At 41.4% G+C, this 19025-nt stretch overlaps 1 protein-coding gene across 1 annotated transcript in view; it reads right to left on the bottom strand.

The window, feature by feature from the left end:
* STK32A (serine/threonine kinase 32A) overlaps positions 1–19025 on the bottom strand; it is a 115903-nt gene that overhangs the window by 43063 nt on the left and 53815 nt on the right. The window contains exon 5 of the mRNA XM_031449290.2: positions 14519–14692. Coding sequence (XP_031305150.1) covers positions 14519–14692 — 174 coding nt within the window. The remainder of the gene's footprint in view (positions 1–14518; positions 14693–19025) is intronic.

Raw genomic sequence — 19025 nt, 5'->3', positions numbered from 1 at the left:
GTGTGCGAGCGTGATGGGAAATTCTAAGTAAAAATACAGGAGGCAGAAGTAAAAAGCTGCCAGGGCTGAGGAGCAGGTAACATCCTCCAACTTTTCTGCCAACTGGATGCTGCTGCTTTTTCTTTGTTTTGTTTTAAACCTGAGCTGTAACTGACCTAGTTTCAGGTGTATAACACCATGATTCAGGATTGTGTATTGTTATGTGTGTGTATATTGTGATGTGATCACCAGAGTAACTCTCGTTAGTGTCCATCACTGCACGTAGTTGCAGATTTTTTTTTCTTGTGATGAGAACGTTTAAGATCTACTCTTAGCAACTTTCTGGCCACTTCTTTTTTGTTGTCTTTGTTCAACTCCTGCATTTCCCACAGTGTGTTCGAGGGAGTCTTAGTTACAGAAGCCATTACAAGGAAATGAAGTAAAGGGACCAAGGGCTTTTAGCTTGTGTGGATAAGGAAGACCTCCATGTTCGGGGGAAAAGACTGATCAGCAGTGCTTTCAAAGCCACAGGAAGAGTTGGTTGAGGAGAGTCTGTAAAAATGCTTTCAAACTGCTGTCCTTCCCATGAGTCATGAGAATGGTTATAACTGCCATTTTTTGTCCATGCTGTGGCAGGCACGTGACAGGCACTAGAGAGACAGCATCTCTCTTATCGCTCACAGCAGCTCTGTAACTTAGATATTACACCCATTTTTACAGAGGAAGAAGGGGGAGCTCAGAGATGGTCCAAGATGACAAGTAACAGACAGAGCCAGGATTACAAGCAAAGACTGCGAGGTGCAATCTTAGTTAATATCTCTAATGCTCATCTCTTACTTCCTCTAAGGAGAGAGTATGTCCTCATATACCCAGGGGCCTCGGGTATGGTTGAAATTGATCTGCAGCAAGTTTAATTTTTTCATAGTTTCTATTGTATATTTGAAAATCGTGTAGATCTTACGCCCTACTCTATAATATATCCATGTCTCTTTTCATAGAAAAGTAAAATTCCACCTTTCTTCCTGTGGATAAATCTGTTGTGGATAAATCTGTTGTTCTAGGAAGGTGAATCCCCAGCAGACACTCCAGTTTGAGAAGTATGGCTATATACCACCATCCTAGAAACTTGGGATTTTTAGCCATTTTGTAGTCTTTTGGAGGCAGAATATTTGGATAAAAAGGCTTCCTGTCTCATAGTTTATCCATGCTCATTCATTACCACTGTTTTCTTTAATTTGGATTCACCCAGCTGGAATCCTAGGTCACATTAATGCATTCTGCACCCAGGGAGGCAGGAACACAGAGCATTCCAGACCCGAACCAAATCACTCAGAGACCAGCCTGAACTCGGGTCTCCTGGGCCTTCCACTCAACCCCTTGAAAGTTTTAAGTAAGGAGATGTACTAGTTAGAGGAGGGAAAAGAGTCCACAGAGTAAGAGGAACTAGAACAAGACCAGTTGTGATCTGTTGATGGTAACAGATAAAGTCAGGAAAGGGTCTTGTTTGTTCTGTTTTGTTTTCGTTGATGAAACTTAAGGAAAGGGGTGGTCGCCAGTTAGAGGTGGAAAGTAATTGGTTTGATTTCATCCCAAGACCCCCAGACCTGAAGGTATCCTCTCTAGCAGTAGGAATAATAAACTTGCCACTTGAAACAAATGAACAGTCTAAGGCACCAAGAGAATAAAAAATAAATCTGAAAGAACTTCTGATCTTTCCAGAACCAACTGTGAACTCATTAGCTTTTGGAAAGTGGGAGAATGTATTCAGGCACTGTGCCTGGCCCCGCCCCACAAAAAGTCACAAAATAAAACTAACTAGTGCATTCCCTAAGGTGGTTTGCTTTACTATCTTATAAGTGGTAAAAACATAAAATAAAGTGGCAACACTGATTCTGTTTCATGTGTCAGAAACCATGCTAAATGTTTTACAAGTATTATTTCATATAATTTCTCCCTTCTCACTGCCCCCCCCCCCCAAAAAAAAAACCCTTGGAAATATGTACTAGTACTACCAGATTTCCAAACAATGGAACTGAGCTCTAGAGAGACTGGGCAGCTTTCTAAGTCATGTAGCTCCTGGACAGTGGTCCCTGGCTTTTGAGCATGGGCTATGTGAATCCAGACCCTGGTTCTTGAGCCAGCAAGGGAGACATAGTGATGGGCTGCGGGTAGATGAGTATGTGGTCATAAGGGTAAACAGAGGAAGGGGGCCAAACAGGGGAGACCAGATGTCAGGGACCAGAACCCTGTAGGAAAACCCTTGGCAGATGCTGCAGCCAAAGAGGGCTTGAGAAGGAATGTAAATGGCTCAGATGAGCAACACTGCAGTGTGGGATGGTTAGTTCAGGCTTGTGTTAATTAGTGTATTAGTTAGAGGTGACAGAAACCCTGACTTCCACTGGCTTAAGTGAAGAGTGTGAGAACACACAGGGGAGCCCCAGACAGCTGTCAGCTGCTGCAAAGAGCCAGGCTTTGTTGAACATTGGCATTGGACAAGGTCACCCTGTGACTGTGATTGAAGGGAAAAACAGCCATGGATCATGGAACCATGTTTGAGCCCAAAAGCAAGAGCACTGTGCATACCCCATACCGACCATACATCCCCTACCCTGGCCACCAGGAGTGACTGTTGTGTCTCTGCTGGTGACAGCTTTGCCTACTCCATTCCTCCTGCCTCCTAGATAAAAAACTACTAAGATGACCAGTCATAGAACTGCCCCTCTTTGTGATTGCACCTAAATATGAGGAAAATGCTGCTTCCTCAAACCTTCTCCAAATCACCTATTACAGCCTCAATCCTATTCAAGTCATTCCTAATACTCTCTTCTGAGGTGCCCCACAGTTCCCCATGTATGCAGTCTTCCTTTTGGAACAAATGCCAACAAACCCAACTTTGTTGAACAGCAAGTGTGATCTTGATGGTCTTTGGCAGCTGGATATTAGCAAATGTTATGTCTTTCTCATAAATAGCCTGAGGGAAGTCCAGGGTCCATGAATTAGTTCCACACTATCATCAGAGACCCAGCCTCATTCTGTCTTTCCACTCTGCCAACTTAGTAATTTGACTTGTTGTCTCATGGTCTCAGAATGGTTGCTTCAGCTCCAGACATCACATGTCCCTTTAGGGCAAGAAGAAGCTGAGAAGGGCAGCAACAAATGGGTTTATAGTCTTTTATTAGGAGATCAAAAGCTTTTCTGAAGGCCCATACAGTAGAATCCCCTTTAGTTCTCATTGGCCATACTGGCTCATGCCCCACTTTAAAGAATGTGTGAAGAGGGAACATCATGACCAATGTAGGCCAGTCATCCCCTAACCTGGACTGAGCACACTGCTACCAAATTGAGGTTCTAATACCAAGGAAGAAGGCAAGGCGAATTTCAGCATCTCCTATGGTTAGGCAGTATGAGAACTCAGTAAAGGGTAGAGACGCTGACACCAACATGACTGAACTCCAGGCTGGTCTTTTTTGACCCTTACTAAATCTCCCTGTGCCCCATTTTCCTCATTTGTCGGGTGGGGATGATTGTAGTAGTACTTACCTCCTAGAGTTGCTGTGAAGAGTAAATATAGTAATACTTGTAAAGTACTTAGAATGGTGCCTGGTGTACCTAACCAGTCAATCAATGATAGCGCTTACTAGTAAGAGTTAGCTATACATATGGTATGGTTTACTGTATTTTATTTAAGCATTACGGGCATATACAATATCCTCTACAAGTATATGTATATACTTATGGGCAGGCAGAAGTGATATTCAAAATATTTAATAACCAGAACAGCACAGTCATCAGCTAATTAGAATGGACGCTGGTGGAGACACAGGAACAGGACCTTGAGAGACCTCTTTTGGGCCAGGGAGTTAGCACTTTAGCTCTGGATCGAGGGACTTAGTGGGTGGGTGGGAGAGTAGAGGACAGGAGGAGGGGGTAGGGGGACAGGAAAGGGATTGGGTAGCAAGAAGGCTCTGGCAGCAACCCTTCATCAACCAATATGCTGAAACACAGGAAATTCTAGTATTGGCTAGATACTAGATGGCTATACCAGTATATGGACCTTGTGTATGCTAAAATGTATTGTATCATGTAGTGTGTGAGTGTGTGTGTGCGCGCGCACATGTTTGTAAAGAACAAAGTTGCTAATAGTCTCAACCACAAATGGTCCTATCTAACCCCAGGCGTTACTAGGTTTAGTTGAAAAGCAGTAGGTCCTAGATGTAAAGAGAGTGGGCTTTGGAGTCAGATGGCCCAGTTTTAAATCTCAGCAGAGAATTTACTAGTTCTGGGACATCAGGCAAATTATAACCTTGTATAATGTACATTGTGGTTGCCTCTGAACATGCATTCTTTATTCTTTGATTATTTCAATTTTTATTTGGGTGTTTAACCTCTCTGCCACACACACACACACACACTCACACACACCCACACACACCCCTCCACTGTAATCCCTTTGTTTTTGGAAAATCTATCCCACCCTTGACTTAAAGGGAGGGTTCTGTGACTCACGCCTAACTTACTAAGAGTTATGCCACTCCACTGTCCCAGTTACTGGTTCTAGGATGGGCTGATAATCCAATTTAATAGGAAGAAGAGTTATGCTATGGACTGGGGAAGAAGCTTCCTTGCTCTCCAGGAGTATCGTGATATACTGGATTTAAAGGAGTTAGCATAGATTCGTGGGCTGAGGTGTTGAATCAAGACAGCCTGCAGGTCTGGCATACATCTGGACTTTCAAGTGTCATAAAATAATAAATGCCCTTTATTTTGTCATCACATGTGAGTTAGGTTTTCTTTTGAGGCCCCCTCTGACTCAGTCCAGTGACTCGACCCCCTGAATCTATAAATTGAGGACCATAAAAGTAACACCTTTTTAGAGCTGTTGTGAAGATTTAGTAAGGTGTTGCATATAAAAACTTTAGTATCTGGCACATAATATTTGTTCAACTAACTTTCAGAAAATACTGAACAAATCATTAGGAAGTGTCCAGTGCAGGAAGGGCTAGTTGGTGAGAAACTGATGTTAAACTGAGAAGAGTAAATGATGAACAGTTGTTTTCAACTACCACTGAACCTTTGCGAGGTATTAACGATGATAGATTTCATTTAATGGAACGTGTGAGAAACCAGGATTAGTGCTTTACATACTTTATTCCATATTATCCTCAAAAACCCAATGAAGTAGGTACAGTGATTATCCCTGTTTCACAGATGAGATCACTGAGGCACAGAGAGCTAAGATAGCTATCCCACTGTCACCCATTATCATGAGAAGAGTCTGGTCTCCAATTCTTGTTTACCTGACACCAGAGTGATATTCAAAATATTTAACAGGGCACAAACACTGATTAATCAGAACAGGGCACTGACCAGTAAGAACCCTGGAGGCTACTGATAAATTACCAGTCAGACTACCAGTGGGTGATGACTAACAGAAGCCCCATCTGACCTGAGGTCTTGCTTAGTCCAGCACCCATCAGTGGGCAGCAGTGGAACCACAAAGCTAATCAGGAGTCAGCGGAAGGAAGAACTTTCTAATAATTCGGCATGTCTGAAAATGAAATCGTCTACCTTGCATGGTAGTGAGTGTCCCATCCCTGAACTATTTAAAAGCTAGGAAGACAATTCCTTATTGGGGAGGTTGTGGAAGAAATTCTGCCTTTGGGTGGAGGTAGGACTTGACCGCTGAGTGAACTTTCACTCCAAACATCCCATGGTCTTATAACAGCCCATAGTTGTTCTGCAACTGTCAGGAAGACAACAGTAGTATGGCTGCTTTTTCTTAGCCATCTCTGATTTCCCAAGCACTATAATAGGCGCTTTTCGTATTTTTCCTGCTTGATTATATAGGACACTATTAAATTGATTTTAACGTTAAAGAAAGAAATCTCAGAGTCTAATTTGCCTAAAGTCCTGCAGCTAGCAAGTGGACAAAGCCCCACACTGAGCCCTGAGCTGACTAGTCCAAAGCCCCGCATCCTCTCTACTGTGTGGCACTCTGCTTTCTAATGAGAATATTGTTTTTTTCTGAATGGTTGTATTAGATGATAAGTATGTATACATATAAATAATACTATGTTCAATGACTAAACCTGAAAGAATGACCCTTCAGCTTTGTACTAAGATGTATGTTAGGCAAAGCAAAACTGAATTTGGACTAAGTCACCAGTTGCATATTAACGAAACTCTTTACCATATAGAAATTATTAAAAGCTCAGCACAGACTAGTTAAATGTTAACCTGCAGATGAGCAGCTCTTTGCCTTTTTCACCTGGCTTTTCACAAATGGGTGCCCTCGTGTGAGCAGCACAATTTCAAAGCCCCTTTCGAGACTGCCTGACGCACAATACAGAGAAGGCAGAGTCTCCTGTTTTCACAATGTGTAATTCATGCTCATTCATTATTCTGTAGCTTGGGAGCAGGTGCTGAATAGAACACATCAACCTAATACCCTCATTACTACGCTGCCGTTTTGTTTTGGAGGCTCAAGTGGCCCTTCTGCCGTGGGAGTTGGAGAATATTTGCAAGGGCTTGTGATCTACTGAAGGGAAGATTTACCAAAACAAAAGGAAAGGGCGTTTTGTATCCATGCCACAGAAAATGGCAGCCTGAAGCCAAAATCTATTACCCCACTGCAATAAACAGAAAATATTATCAATACACTGAAAGGAACAAAGCCAGCAGCACGTGGAGCAGGGACAATGCAAGTAATCAGATAATCAATCTACAATTATGTTTGGACTTTTAAGTTTCTCATAATGGACATGCTGCTTTGATAAACTGGAAAAGGTTTAACTTCCGTTAGAGATATTCAAGGGCAAAACAAAACACTTTGGACCAATGACACGTTATTAAAAAGCCACAGCTATCTGAACTGTCTCACCAAATCTGAAATATGAAAGTAAGCAGAGACACTCTAGGCAATGGAGAATAGGTTACCATATACTAAGGCTAACAGATTTGACTTTTTCAGCATAATTTAATAAACAATTCTAACAAGTTTGTTATCTGGTCTCCCATCCCATAATGTGTTTGAAGCAGCGTGTCAGGAGTGAAGGCAGAGCTGCTCTGAGGAGCACGTGTTAGAGATGCAAAGAATGAAATTTTAGCACTGAAGAAAATTGTAAAAGCACACTGTATTAGTTTGCTAGGGCTGCTACAACAAAGTACCACAAACCAAGTGACTTAAAAAAAAAAAACAAAACAGAAATCGGTGGGGGAGGGTAGAGCTCAGTGGTAGAGCACATGTTTATCATGCATGAGGTCCTAGGTTCAATCCCCAGTATTTCCACTAAAAATAAATGACTAAATAAACCTAATTATCTCCCCCTGATAAATAAATAAATAATTTAAAAGTAATTAATAATTAAAAACCAGAAATGTATTGTTTCACGTTTCTGGAGGCTACAGGTCCGAAATCAAGGTGTTATCAGAGCCTTGCTCCTTTAGAAACCTGTAGGTGAGGCTCCTTCCTCTCTTCTTCCTTGCTAGTGTTGGTTTCCTGGCAATATTCAGCCTTCCTTGGCTTATAGACACATCACTGCAGTCCTCTGTCTTCACATGGAATTATCTCTGTGTCTCTTCACATCATCATCCTACTGTGAATGTCTCTCTCTGTGTCCACATGTCCTCTTTTGGTAAGAACGTCAGCTACATTGGATTAGGACCCACTCTAATGAACTCATTTTTACTTGAGTACCTCTGTAAAGACCCCATTTCCTAATAAGGTCACATTCTGAGATACTGGCGATTAGAACTTCAACATATTTTTTGAAGGGGACATAAAATTGAACCCATAACACATACCAACTAAAAATATATATCTAAACTAATGTTTGTTGCTCTTGGGTAAACAGCACTGAATAGCTCATCTGAACTTGAAGAAGTCTTTTATTTTCAGAAGAATGAAACTCAGACTGCCTATATTAAGAGGAAGATCTTTGAATCCTACTTTTGCATCTGGCCTTTATACTCAACTGTGTGGTACTGGGAAAGTTAGTTAAGCCTGTCATAGTATCACAGACTGTCAGGTTAGGCAGCGTGTGGGTAACGTTTACTAGCACAGTGCCTAGTTCTTGGCATATATATAAGAAGTGATACCTAGTCTTAAGTCATTAAGAAAATGAGATAGGTATGTACCCGTGGTATAAACTACCCAGTGAACAGAGAGGAATGAAACACCTTCAGCAGCTAGAAAAGCATCTCTCCAGATGGCTCATGCCCACAACTTCAGAACGCTGGGCTGTCACTATGTTGGCAAGTTCATTCATCAGAAGCTCTTCTGTCATGCAATGATCATTGACTAAAATGATTAGCTGCAGAAAGATCTTATTTTTTTCCTATGAATTATCATCCCAGGAAAATAAGATGGGACTTCCAAGGTGCTGCAGTGTGTATGAATCAGACGAAAAGGTGACATCTTAGCCTCGGAGGTCCCTGCCTGTAACAAACTGAAGACTTTGGTTGAAACGAAGAATTCTGGTTCACAACTGAGTTGCAAAAAGGCCTTGATTAGTAAATGTGCTAAAGGCTGTTTATCCCTCCCCACTGCCACATGCCCTTTAGACAGTTCATTTCAGTCATACAGCCTTCCTGGGGAGAAGTGGGTGTGTGGTCAAGAGCAGAGAAAGACGTTATACTTTGAAGAACATCATCCTAGCAGCGCTGACAGGAATCACCCTAGACTGTCAGGTATGAAAGAGCCATCCCTGTGCACTTGGTTAACCCTCCTCACCTCTTCCTTGACAGGGACATTCAGGTCCCTATGTTTAAAGTCATAGAGGAAATTGATGAATGAAGCTGCCGTGAGTCTTACAGCCACAAGGCAATGAATTCTGCCAACATCCTGACTCAGCTTGGAAGTGGACCCCTGCCCAGTCCAGCCACCAGAACCCAAGTTATGGCCAGCACCTTGATTACAGCCTTTCTGAGAACCCAGCTAAGATGTGCTCAGACTCCTGACCTAAAGAAACTGTGAGGTAATCACCAGGTGTTATTTTAAATCATTCCATCTCTGGTGATTTGTTACGTGGCATAAAAATTAATATGGCATGGAGGAAAGGCAGCACATGGCCCCACACCATGGACACACAATAGGAATGGGGTGGAACAAATTCAAAAGATGCTGAAGACATAATCCACAGCATTCTGTACCTTCCACACCCACCCAAGGATCATGTGTATATTCTGTCCTCATTCATTGGTTCAGTCACTGATTTATTCAGCAACCACTCTGGATTAGACTATGTGCTGGGAATTGGAACATGAGTGAGAAGTATTTTTCATCCATCAAGGCTTCAATGTAGGAGGGAGAGACAACCTTTTATAAAGGATATTGTGATCCAGGAGCTACAATTAGAAGTATGATCAGGACCACTGTGAAGATGCACTGAGTGTGAGTGACGTGTGTGTGTCTCAGGATACACACATTAACTGCTCGTTTTCTTCATAGTACATGCTGCAGAATTTACATGCCTTTTTTGGTCTGAGTGTTGAAATGTTTGCTTGATCCCCTTTCCCATTATATTATCAACTCTGGATGACAAGGAAGTGGTCTGTCCTTTCACCACTGAAGGTCAACACTGAGGACACTGTCTGGCAAACAGGTACATGAGAAACAGCGTTTGAATGGATTCTTATGATAGAAGCATTATCCCTACTTTTTTCTTCACCATCAAGATGCTGATTTCTAGAAGAATGATAAAAACTCCTGGCAAGTAGCTACTTCGGTCCAAGAGGGGATGTGTGAAAACTAATTCCTTTGTGTATTTTACAGAGGCTCTGAGATGGACCCGGGTGTCAGTTACTGGTTTCTACGATTATAGCAAAGAAGACAAAGGTGATGAATAAAAATATCGTCCTACTGGTTTTTTTTTTTTTGACAATCATACATTTTCTTTTATTCCTAATTCAATATATCTGTAATCAGCTGGAGGTTAACTTTTGCAACTCGCTCTGCTGTGCTGCAATTATTTACACCAGTTGCCTAATTAGATTTTTTTCTTATTCCTGTAGGAATTTAGAAAGCAGTGAGTTAAGGCTAACTTAGAGTAGGGTAATTCTTAGAAGGAGAGAAAAGCAATCAAACATCCACTCAAATGGTATTTTGACCCAAGATGACTCTAGTATTTAAGCGTCCCAAACAATTCATCTCATTAGCTTAAATTCATCAGTGAGTCTTTAACATCTGACGAGGAATGAGTACAAATTTGTCTTTGGACTGTAGTAATTAACTTTCCACCACATTATTCACTGGAGAGACTTGCAATCAGCACAGAGTACTTGTCCCACAGGAAGAATTGTAATGTGTTTAATTTTCCTTATTTTTTTAAAAATAAAAGCAAATAATCACTGTATCCCTATTTTAAAATCTTCATTCACTGATTTAATGTAAGCAAAGGGGAACATTGAACTAGAAACTGGCCATAATTTAGAAAATAAAGATGATTTTCAAGCTGTACTCACAGAAAAATGTTTGACTTCTTGTCTAATAAGAAAAATGTCTAATTACACAATTCAGAATGAATGGTTACTGTGCAATCCTGTGTCTTTTCACAACTATAGAAAAGAAAGATTCTAAAATTGAGGGAAATAACCTAAATAGTCGACATATTTAGGAAATTACCAAAAAAATTCAGGTCTGTGGATTAAAAAATTTCACAAACAAAATAAAACAAAGCCCCCTTTATGTCTCACTTAAAATTTATGGCAGAAATAGGATTTACGGTGTTTAAAAAATAACTAAGCTAGACCTTGATGGCACGAAAGTCAATGTGAACAAAAAATTAAAAATCAAAGCCCATTCTTTGTAACCACAGGGAGACAAATGAATACTTTCATTCAGAGTACAGTTCCTCTTACATGGACTAAACGCTCCTTCCTGCTTTGGTTATTAAAATCCCTTTTAAACACTCTGAGCTCTCAAAACACTTTGTTTTGTTACCCCAGACCCGTCTTCTCTTCTGAAGTACTTTAGTCTTTCTCACTCAATTCAGCTTCTAGTTTTAGGCTCTTCTGTCGTCTCTTGGTTCCGTGTACGTTGTTATCCCTTGTGCAGCCTGACAGTGGGTACCACACCCTCCTCAGGGCCACAGCCTTGCTGAACATCAGCAGTGTGGAGACTGGCCAGAGCTCTGCATTTCCTTCATGTGATGCCTCACGTGCGTGTTAGCCGAGTTACTTGCTGAACCGAAGTTTCATCCGATGTGAAATGGGGACAATCACACCATCAACCTCCTGGAGTTGTGCACAGACCAAGTGAAATAATTCACCACAAGTGCTCATGAGCAGAGTGCCTGGTGCCCAGGAGGCCCTCAGGAATGACCAACCATCACTGCTCCTGCTCCATGGATAATCTGGAGCCTTCTACCGTGTCCAGAGACAAAAATGTTATTTTCAGACTGAAATTAGGAAGTCACATATTTTATATCTGCACTTTTAGGAAGATGGTCTTTCCTTGCCTGAGGAATCTACTCTACTTAGTTGATTCTTTTTTGTTTTCAATCATACTTTAATACCTTGGAACTCAGGATGTGTCTGACAGGCCAGTCTTCTAAGTAGCTGAAAAATGTTTGTTATCTTAGATTCCATCAAATACAGCGTGAATTTTGCAGATTCTTTTGAAGAAAGAGATTTAGGAAGAGCATGACAAGATTCAGAAGCCTCCACCTCTTCTTCTGTGCCTTTAACTCTGCCCCAGGAGACCCAGCCTCAAACCACCACCATGATGATCCTTTAGGTGCTGCAGACAGAGGGACACTGCTTGTTTCACCTTGTACTTGTTTTTCTAAACTATTTGATATCATTTCAGTTTGAAATCACTTCATACTGATATCTGATACTCCAAAGGCGGGAAGTCCTGCTTATTAGAGCTCTTTCACAATTAAGGCACCTGCTTGGTCACTACTGTCTTCAAAAGCCCTAATAAGATTGATGTATGTCCTGATTTCCCCAAAACATTTATGAGTTTTGCCTTCTTGTCCCAGCATAATTATCAACAGCAACTCCTTTCATTCTTAGGAGTACCCTGGTTGGGATGATAAATGATATGATTACCCAATGTGAAGACCAAGGTAGGTCTAAAATGTATGGCTTTAATGCCCTATATTTTAGTTTGTCTTTGCTGTTTGTAAACCTGGGCTTTTAGTCAATTAGTCATCCATGTGATTCAGGCAGTGTTCACTCCCTCAGATTTTTGCCTCATACTGGTTATACAGTCAGAAGTCAAACATACGTGGCCCTAATTCACGGAGTTTACAGCTTAGGAGAGCACACAGACATTAGGTAATTACACTCCAAAACATCACAACTCCTCAGGAGAGGTACAAGATGCTATGATTGCCTGTTAAATATAGCCCTTGGGGAGGCAAGGTGGGACATACAGGCAGTAAAAATACATCTGGATTGTTCTGTGATCCTAAGAGGATGCCATCTCATTTTAACACAGCATTTGTAACATCACCGTTTATTTGCCTCCCACTCACCTGCCATGGTGAGGAGACATTTCAGTATGAGGAGGCCCTCTGAAGATGGGCACTATGGAATACTGTGAGTGGGTGCAAGGCGAGGAGCAGACACTTAATCCTTGGTTTCTCACTGAAGTGGCAAAACCAGGATGGGAGCAAAAAAGAGCAAGGGGGAGAAGGACGGAACAATGGCATTTGGTATTATTAAGTTCCTGGAGGGTGAAAACTATCCAGTTTTCTATTTTGTTTTTTGTTGTTGTTGTTGTTGTTGTTTTTCTGCCTTCTTCTTGGAGCATGGTTCTAAGACACGGCAGAAATGCTAAGAGCATCTTGACTTGTGATAACAGAGAAAATGAAGCTCAGAACTCAGATTCAAACAGAAACAGGGGAAAATTTAAAGGTGCCCTCAGGCCATTCTGGCTTCTCATAGTCCCTGACTCCTTCTTCCTGACAGGCTCAACACCAGCAACCCAAACAGACTGGTTTGACAATGTCGGGGAGGATGGGGGTGAGCATGAAGACTTTGAGGGGACTGCGTAGGCTACAAATATGAAAAGTTTCTCCCCCGAAAGAACTCGGGGGACCAGAAAGACAAGATGGGAGAAAAATCTCTTATCAACGGGATTCCCAGTTATTGACAAAACACTAGGTGTGTAAATTTACTTCCAAGATCATATGTGATGAACTGGTCTGCTTTCCATTTATCCACTGCCTGAAGATGACATTTCCAATACAAGTAAGCCCTTCCAAAGGTAGGAAATTAAATAATAATTACGGAAGTGCATAGCGCCAAGGCCAAAAGTGTGTGTGTGTGGGGGGGAAGAATGGGTCCATAAAACCTGCACAGAGAATCTATAAAGTATGGTGCTAAATCTTCAACCACCGGCTCTGTACTAGTCCTGATAAATTCCAGAAAAATGTCACTAGTGGTGGGTAAATATTTTATCTAGCTAAATTTTTACGAAAGGAGACATAATCAAACTTAAAAACTCAGCAAATTCTTCAAGGATTAGAAATGACAGTGGCAGAGTCACACGTGCTGATTGTTCATCTAGTGTATCATTAATTCGTGTACATATCTCGTGTACAGGGTAGTCTAGTAGACAGAGCTCTGACTTTAGGATTGGAGAGACCTGGGTTTAAATCCTTGGCAAATCTTTGAGCCTCAGTTTTCTCATCTGTATAATGGGGATATTATAATGAAATGTGGAGTCTTCCTTGAGTTTTGAGAATTTAATAAGATAATATATGAGAGTACCTAGCAGTGCCTGGTATATATATATAGAAAACCAGGTAAAGGATAGCTGCTTTGATGGTGATTAGGTTTGAAATTCTTATAAATAACCTAGATGATAATTTCATGTCTCCAAATCACAGTTACCACATATTTAATACTAGTCTAACTATACCTGCTCTGATCACTGACCACTTACTATAGAGGTCAAGTGAGATATTATATAGGAAATCGCCATCAAAACTACCAATGTCTTCATAAATGTAAAGTATTAGCCTTTTCTCTCTAATGTCTTTCTAGGTTTAGAGCTACTATTGTTGTTTGTTTGTCTTTTACCCAAAGGCCCCTAGTGAAGGAGACACGCTGCTTCTGCTGACTTCTGTCTGCAGCGCACACACTACAGGGACTTGATGTAGAGTGGGTAACAGGCAGATGTCAGGACTCACATTTTCTCCCCTAAGAATTTTGTTCCTTCCCATTCTATTTCTTTCCCTCCAAGTACTTCCTCCATTTCTTTTAAAATTAATTCATTTAATATTTATTAAGTTCCTATATGGCCCCCTTTCTTCTCTTTGTCAAGGCTTAGTTATAAGACAGTACCAACACTCATTGATTCTGGTCTTGTTGTTTTGCAGCTGTGATCTTGGGCAAATTAAACTCAATATACTCAATTGTTTTTTTTTTCAAATATGCAAAGTGGGGATAGTAAACCTACCGTAAGGAACTACTGTAAGAATTAAGTGAAGATTAGATGTCCTGCTCAACAAGGACTTGTTGGATGCTGCAGGTTGTGAGTTCCAACCCTTGCATGCGGTCCAAGGCTGTCCCCTTGGACTTGACTGACCTGTGAATGATGCGCTGGCCCTGCAGGTAGTCCAGGGCCATGGCCAGCTCACAGATGAACAGCTTCACGGTGTCTTCCTGGAAGCGGACATTCTGCTGCAGGTGATAACGCAGGTCCCCGCCCAGCAGCAGGTCCACCACCATGAACATATCTTCCTCGTCTTGGAAGGAGTACCTGGAATGGAATTAGAAATGAAAGTGGGTTAAGTACATTTACACACTAAAGAGTCCTAGAGGCAAATGACACCTTACAGATCAGGGCAGAGCATCCCTGAGCTAAGAGGTCAGGCTTTGGGAGTACTGTCCATCAGGAGGTGTAGACTCTCAGTTTCCACGTGTGTAAAATGGGAATGATAACAATATCTTCCACACTGGATCACAGTAAAGATGAAACATGATGAGTATTATATTTAATGTTATTCCTGGCACAGAGCAAGCACTCATTAACAGAGTTTGCAAAGCTGTAAAGCCCAGGAAATAAAACCCCATTTACTCACTTATCATTCATGAGCCTATCCTAACTGTACTGTTGCAGGAGGTCCGTAAACTATGAATTATGAGGCCTCCCTGAACCATCTCATGCATATTTCCCCATACTAACAACTTCACTGTGGAGCAAGATTATAACAGACCATGACCCACATTAATGATAAGAACAGGATGTGAAAAGGGCAATGAAGGAGTAGATGGACAGTAAAAGGAAGGATTGCACCCAGTCTTTGGGATGAGGATGTGAGGGAAAGCTTTTTAGCAGAGGAGAAACCTGAGTTAAATTTTGAAAGATGGTGACAATAGTAACTACAAAATGAAGGTGATATTGCTGACTTTTCCCTTGAGTGACTCCTCCCGGACAGGCTTTACACTGTCCAAGGGGACCACAGCCCACCCCACAATACTGCTCTTATGCTCCCATTTTTACAAATGAGGAAATCAAAGCCCAGTGAAGTTTAAGTCATTTGTACAAGATCAGACACCTCACCAACGGTAGAGGTGAAGGGTTCTCCAGGTCCAAAAGCAAGATCCGAAAGAGGGAAACAGCATGGATTTTGCACAGATGTGAGAAAGAACATAGTCTGGGTTCACTGGAATCACAGGTGTGATGGGAAAGCTTGAGGCTGGAGAGGAAGACTGAGGGAAGATCCCATGACAGGAACTTGTTCATGAGTCTGCAGGTGTTGGAGAGACATGGCAGAGCTTTCAGCAGGACATATGCTCAGATTTGGGCTTCACACTTGAAGGAGCATGGGCTGGAGGGGTGGGAGGAGGAAATGAGACCCAGGTGGGCAGAACTGGTCTCTGTTGTTTGCAAAGAGCCTCCTTTAAAAATGTGTTCCTCTTACAATGATTTGTTTTCCTCAAAGCACCAGCATGATTTCTAGTCACAATAAGGCTCTCTGTATCAACACTGTTTTTGACGTATTTCTTTCGACATCACGTCACTGAGGTCACACATTGAAGTTTTATTTGAATCAAAAAATTAAGAGCCTGCAAAGCAGTGGCCAGGTATGCAAACCAATTCCTAGGGACCAGTTCTTTGCTTAGAAAACAAATGTAGACTATCGATGGGAGAACTGTACTTAGTACATTTTCTTCTTTATAGCGATCGCTGTGCTGGGTAGAGGAGGAGAGGACTTGGAAACAAAAGAAGAGAAAGTCAATGAAGCATTAATCTGAGGCAGTAACATTCTAAGGAAGACTAAGTCCTTGCTGTCTGCTTGTTCAATAAATGAAGTTTTGTTTACCAGTGAAGACTGATTCATACATAAGATATCAGAAATTACGTCCCTGGTGGGAATTTACAGAATTCCAGAATTACAGAATACATGGGAAGTGCTTTGTAAAAATGTGAGAAGAACATCCTTGGTACTGTCTTTTTTTTTTTTTTTTAATTGAAGTATAGTTAGTTACAATGTGTCAGTTTCTGGTGTACAGCACAATGTTTCAGTCATATATGTACATACTGTATTGTCTTTTAGGAACTTAGATTCTGGGACTGGCTGATCATCTCTGTCATAGGTTTAAGGGGTACCAGGATAGATGCCTGGACCTGGGCTCTTTGGTTCACAGTCCTCCCAGCTGCACCACTACACGTTATACCTGTTGGGTTTTACAGGTCTTTCAGGAAGCAACAATGTGCTAATTAATATGTAATGCTGCCTGGGATCTATTGCACCACAGGCTGCCCTTAGCTAATAGAAACAATGATGACTCATGGAATGTGAAATGGGTCTCGTTGAGATAGCTGGCAAATGAGATGGGTGAGGACTGGGTACCCAAAGACGAGAGAATAGAGTACTAACCATAAACATAATTCCATGCCAGTGGAAACAGTGTAGGCAGACTAGGGTAGCATACAGAGCAGCGATCGGCTGCATTCAGCTCCCCACTGGAGGCAGGGTGGAGGTCAGGAACGTGGCGAAAGACCAGAGGACTCCTCTTCCATTACTTTGAACTCTAAGTAGGGGACAGTGTTCTTATTAAATTCATCCTGAACGGACAGACATTTTTTTTGTGGCTTGGGCTAAGCTGTTTTTTTTTTTTTAATTGAAGTATAGTCAGTTACAGTGTGTCAATTCCTGGTGTACAGCACAATGTCCCAGTCGTGCATGTACATACATATATTTGTTTTCATATTCTTTTACATTAAAGCTTATTACAAGATATTGAATATAATTCCCTGTGCTATACAGAAGAAACTTGTTTCTTTTTTTAATCTATTTTGATACATAGTGGCTAACATGTAAATCTCAAACTCCCAAATTTATCCCTTCCCACCTCTTTTCCCCCGGTAACCATAAAATTGTTTACTATGTCTGCGAGTCTGTTTCTGTTTTGTAGATGAGTTCATTAGTGTCCTCTTCTTTTCTTTTTTTAAGATTCCCACATATGAGTGATATCATATGGTATTTTTTTTTCTCTTTCTTAGAATGACTATCTCCAGGTCCATCCATGTTGCTACAAATGGCATTATTTTATTCTTTTTTATGGGAATGGTAGTATTCCATTGTATAAACATATCACAGCTTCTTTATCCAGTCATCTGTTGATGGACATTTAGGTTGCTTCCATGTCTTGGCTATGGTAAATTGTGCTTCTATGAACATTGGGGTGTTCCCTCTGGGTATATGCCCAGGAGTGGAATTGCTGGATCATATGGTAAGGCTATGTTTAGTCTTTTGAGGAATCTCCATACTGTTTTCCATAATGGCTGCACCAAACTACATTCCCACCAGCAGTGTAGAAGGGTTCCCTTTTCTACACACCCTCTCCAGCATTTATCATTTATGGACTTTTTAATGATGGCAATTCTGACTGGTGTGAGGCGATCCCTCATTGTAGTTTTGATTTGCATTTCTTTGATCGTTAGCGATATTGAGCATTTTTTCATGTACCTTTTGGCCATTGGGCTAAGCTATTTTTATTCCAAGAACAGACTGGTAAAGTCTGCCAAGTTAATGACAATGACAGTGTTTGACCATGCGGGGGATTATTAATCAAAGAAAGAAGAAGCCCAGGCAAGAGGCAGCATGCTTCCCTTGTCCAGTATGATTAGACATTTATTTCACCCTGGAGCCAGGTTTGGCTGTTACAAATCATCCTTCTCTTTCAGCACATCAGATCAGAAGCCCTCTATTACAGATCCTATCTTCTCGGAGGTAGAGAAGATAAGTATTTTATTTCCAGACCTATATCCAGTAAAATATGTGGGCATCATACCGTTTGGTGATAACCAGGATATGAAGGTTCATAATCTGATTTTTTAAAAATAAAAAAGTAAGAGCTTCCCTAAACCTTGGCCATTTTGCATTTCCATTGCTTTTGTGTGTGTGTGATGCTCTATCATGGCTTATTTATTTCTTCATTGACAGCTCCAAAATTATTAAGTCTGGTTCCAGTGCATGTGAAATGCATTGTAAAGTCTGCTCAGTAAGAGAAGAGAAAAGTAACAGACAACCACCACCCTGCCCACCCCCCATTCCATCCTGTTTGACCCAGACTATTGCCACAGACTATTTATAGCCCTCTCTGTGTAATCTTGGACCCCTCCAGTCCGTTCTACACACCAGGCATCTACAATGTGATTTTTATGTTTTCCAGCCTCATAAAAACCCTACACCTTTTTCCATGGTCTGCAGGACCCTGTGTGGTCTGGCCCGGTTTATTTTTCCAGACTTAGCTTGAAGATCTTTTCTTTCCATTTATCAACTAGTAGTTCATGCCTCCTCCAGCCCTAGAAGATTGTGATGTGTATGGTGTGACCTGGGCCTGCACTCACAATGCTGTCTGCTTATTTTCTATTCAGCTTTCAGTCGCAGCCCAAGCGGCACTTCTCACAGAGACATTTCTAACACCCCATAGTGAATTAGGCCTCTCTGTTACACACCACGCCATATTCCTGTCCACACAGCTTAACAGAATTTGAAAGTATTTTCCTTTTGGATAATATTTTCCTGTGGATTAACTGCTTTCCTTCCCACTCTGCCATCAGGATGCATGGCTGCATTTAC

Source organism: Camelus dromedarius, chromosome 3 (genome assembly GCF_036321535.1).
Source record: "Camelus dromedarius isolate mCamDro1 chromosome 3, mCamDro1.pat, whole genome shotgun sequence".
Classification (NCBI taxonomy): domain Eukaryota; kingdom Metazoa; phylum Chordata; class Mammalia; order Artiodactyla; family Camelidae; genus Camelus; species Camelus dromedarius.
This window is presented reverse-complemented; position numbering and strand designations above follow the sequence as displayed.